Source organism: Egretta garzetta, unplaced genomic scaffold (assembly GCF_000687185.1).
Source record: "Egretta garzetta isolate BGI_Z169 unplaced genomic scaffold, ASM68718v1 scaffold767, whole genome shotgun sequence".
NCBI lineage: Eukaryota > Metazoa > Chordata > Aves > Pelecaniformes > Ardeidae > Egretta > Egretta garzetta.
This window is the reverse complement of record NW_009260278.1, coordinates 167,296-170,872: the sequence shown is the minus strand read 5'-3', so window position 1 is coordinate 170,872 and position 3,577 is coordinate 167,296. Positions and strand designations below refer to the sequence as shown.

The following is a 3,577-nucleotide window of genomic DNA, read 5'->3' as shown; positions in this document are numbered from 1 at the left end:
TTTGTGGCCATGGCGGCTCTGGGGCTGGCCGTGCTTTGGGGTCAGTCTGTGCTCACATCCTTTGGCTGTGGGTCGGGGCACCATGACAGGGCTGGGAGCCAACGTGTCCCCAGCCGCTGACCATCTCCATCCCTCCGGCAGGACTCATCAGCCCCGAGGGGCTGGCAGTGGACCACTTGCGCCGAGCCATGTTCTGGACTGACAGCGGCTTGGATAAGATCGAGAGAGCCCGGCTGGACGGCTCCGAGCGGCGGGTGCTCTTCGACACGGAGCTCGTCAACCCCCGGGCCATCGCCGTGGACCCCGTCCGAGGGTGAGCAGCAGTGTTTTGGGAGAGATTCGCACGCAGGGCTCTGCAAGGTGCTGGCAGGACGGCACTTGCCAGATTTGCAGCTGGAGCCATGTTTTGGAGAAAGACGAGGGGGGCTGTTTGCCTCCAGCCGGGCGTGTGCGGTGGGACGAGGTAGGCCCCGCAGAGGAGGGTCAAGCACACAAAGCGGTGCCAAGGCCCCATCCTGACCTGGGAGCAGCTCTCCTGTGTTGCACACCCTGTAGGAGGGATTGGCTCTGTTCCCCCACCTCCTCTTTTCATTTAATAATTCAGGATTTGGCTAAACCTGCTGTTTCGGGTGTCAGGATGTGTATTATTTTTAAAAGCTTTGAAATGCACCTGGCGTTGGAGAGCACAAGCTGTGCCTCTGGGGGGCTGTTGCGATACAAAATGTGCTGCTCCTAAGACTCGCCCTCGTCTAGGAGCCGCAGTTTGGGTCATAAACATGTTTGACATGGTTCTGGTTTTCTTTTAGAGATTTTTTTTTTTCAAATCAAATGAAGATTTATTTCAGGCACTGTTAAGGGAAAAATCAGGCCTCCCTCCTGACAAGAACCAGTAACAAAGAGAAAGCCAATAATCTCCTACCACTCCTTACTGGTGTGTGGCCTGCCTGTTCATTGCATCATTATTTCCCAAGCAACCTTTACTGGACGGACTGGAATCGTGAAGCACCCAAAATCGAAACTTCCACTGTCAACGGAGCCAACAGGAGGGTCCTGGTGAACAAGGACATTGGGTTGCCCAACGGCCTGACATTCGACCCCTTCTCCAAGCTGCTCTGTTGGGCAGACGCAGGTAACTTCACCGAGGACGGATCGGGCTACCACACGCTAAGCCTGGAGGGGAAAACCAGCTATCTATGTCTTTAGCCCATTGCTACCTGCGATCCTCTTTACCCCCTTCCACTATCCTGCCCCAAAGGACTTGGCGTGGTGGGGTTGGGGGACTCAGAGCATGAGCTGCTTCTACATCCCCTAGGCTGAGAAGCTGTTGCAAAAATTAGTGAATACAAAGAACACATTTGGTGGTTTGGGGTTGGGGGTTTTTTTGTGGCCTGGTAACTGTCTTGTGTTTGAAAAGGAACGAAGCACCTGGAGTGCACATTCCCCGACGGCACGGGCCGGCGCGTGATACAGAACAACCTCAACTACCCCTTCAGCATCATCAGTTACGCCAATCACTTCTACCACACGGACTGGAGACGGTAAGGAAAGAAACCCTGCTCCCTCCCCTGGCTGGGAAGCGCTGAGCTCTGGAATGGGCTGCCCAGGGAGGTGGTCGAGTCCCCATCCCTGGAGGTATTTAAAAGAAGGGTAGATGAGGTGCTTAGGGCCAGGGTTTAGTGGTGGGATGGCAGGGTTAGGGGAACGGTTGGACTCGATGATCTCAAAGGTCTTTTCCAACCAAAGTGATTCTATGATTCCTAGCGGGGTCCTGTTAGCAAGCAGCTTGGAGCGGCTTTGAGCCAGAGGGGGAGAACCAAATGCTGTCCCCTGCCTCCTCCCTGGTCCCCAGTTCTGGAACCTCACCAGGGCGTGCGCTTAGGTCTCCTGCAGTGCCTCGTTCAGCAACACCCACTTGTAAATCTCAGCGCAGAATGGTTGTTTAGAAACAACCCCAGCTTCCTGGGAGGAACAGAAATAGCAGCTGTTGGCTTTTTTTTTTTTTTTAAATAAAAACTTGGCACAAGTTTCCAAATCTAGATTAAGTCAAAGAAAAGATTCTGTCCTCAGCCGTTCCCTCTCCCCTACCACCCAAGGCCCTCAGCATCAGGAACTCGCCTCTATTCCCACACCAGCTGGAAGCTCTCAAAACTTCAATCAAACCTTAGCAGATTACAACAAACACTTAAGTGCTTGCCATGCTTGGAGGAGACTCTCAGGGAGATAATCTCTCCTTGGAAGGCTGTCTCTGTGACTCTGCATCACCAAAGAGAAATGCGCTGGACATAGATTTTATGGGGCAAATTTCTTCCCACTTGTTCTGCGGGTGTTCAGACCAAGCTTTTCAGCTGCCTCCGTTCTTAAATGCCTATAAAGGGGGGGAGCAAACCTCACAAGTTTCACAGATGAGTAAAATGCTTCTCCCCCTTTTCTCACCAGGGATGGTGTGATAGCAATCGATAAAGAAACCGGCTCCTTTACCGACGAGTATCTTCCAGAGCAGCGATCACATCTCTATGGAATAACTGCAGTTTATCCCTACTGCCCTGGAGGTAAAACACAACCAAACCCACCCCCTTCCTGCTTGTCTGATGCCTGCTGTGTGCTTGCCACGCTAAAGGTACCCATTTCTCTCTGCAGCAAGGAAATAGTAACTGCTACTTCGAGAAACAGCAATCTTTGCACCCAAAAGAACTTCAGACCCAGAAAACCGTCACTGCATACAACTAAAGGGGGGGAAAAACCCTTAACTGAGGCCAATGAAGCAACCTACTTTCCTGCAAACGATTATCAAGTATTTTTGAAGTTATACCTCAGGTCTTTACTACTGTATTTTTTAAAAGTGAAAAACATTGATATATTACCAAAAATAAAAAATGGCCTTGTGACTCTTAGGCCATTACTCTTAACTCTTGCTTATGCAAGCAAATTTAAGATGTAGCTTACTCAAATGTTTTATTTAATTGGAAGAAGAATAGATGAATTTTTAATAGTTTTGATAATCTGACCAAGAGGCCCTTTTACCAAAAAAATAAGCATGTATGGGAAGGTTTGGATGCAGTATCTTGCTGGGTCTAAGTCATCGACAGCCCTGAAGACAGAGACTGTGTGTGCTCCAAAAGTGTGCAGAGCAGTTATGCGATATGGCAAAGGCATTGAAGTTTTTCCAGAAGACAATTCTGTATTTTCACCACTGCCTCAATGCACATCTTTTAGTATTTATATTAGAAGAATATGCTAGAATTGATCTGTTCATGCTTGTTGGTTCTTCTAAGTGCCTTCATAGACCAATACATGTTCAGAAATGCCATTTACATTGTAATGCTTCACTTTTTCTAGGTTACTTCAATAATTGAATAAAATGGTTGTTTTAAGTTTCCCCTTGGATTTAGTTTTTAAATATTTCAGCTGTAGGGTAGAGCATGCAGAAGCAGCAAGCAAGCAAGCCCAGAGCGGGCTGCTCCCATGGCAGGACCTCAGCAAAAGAGGAAGCTGCAGGGCCTTGATGTCCCTTCTCAGCACAAAGCCAAACACCATGAAAAAGAAAGAGTCCTATTTGCCAACTCAGAGCTAATCAGAA

General features: G+C 49.0%; 1 protein-coding gene across 1 annotated transcript in view; it reads left to right on the top strand.

The window, feature by feature from the left end:
• Positions 1-2,727, top strand: part of NID2 (nidogen 2) — a 31,520-nt gene extending 28,793 nt beyond the window's left edge. The window contains exons 7-11 of the mRNA XM_035897913.1: positions 142-313; positions 972-1,129; positions 1,415-1,538; positions 2,437-2,549; positions 2,618-2,727. Coding sequence (XP_035753806.1) covers positions 142-313; positions 972-1,129; positions 1,415-1,538; positions 2,437-2,549; positions 2,618-2,727 — 677 coding nt within the window. The remainder of the gene's footprint in view (positions 1-141; positions 314-971; positions 1,130-1,414; positions 1,539-2,436; positions 2,550-2,617) is intronic.
• The last annotated feature ends 850 nt before the right edge of the window (positions 2,728-3,577 follow it).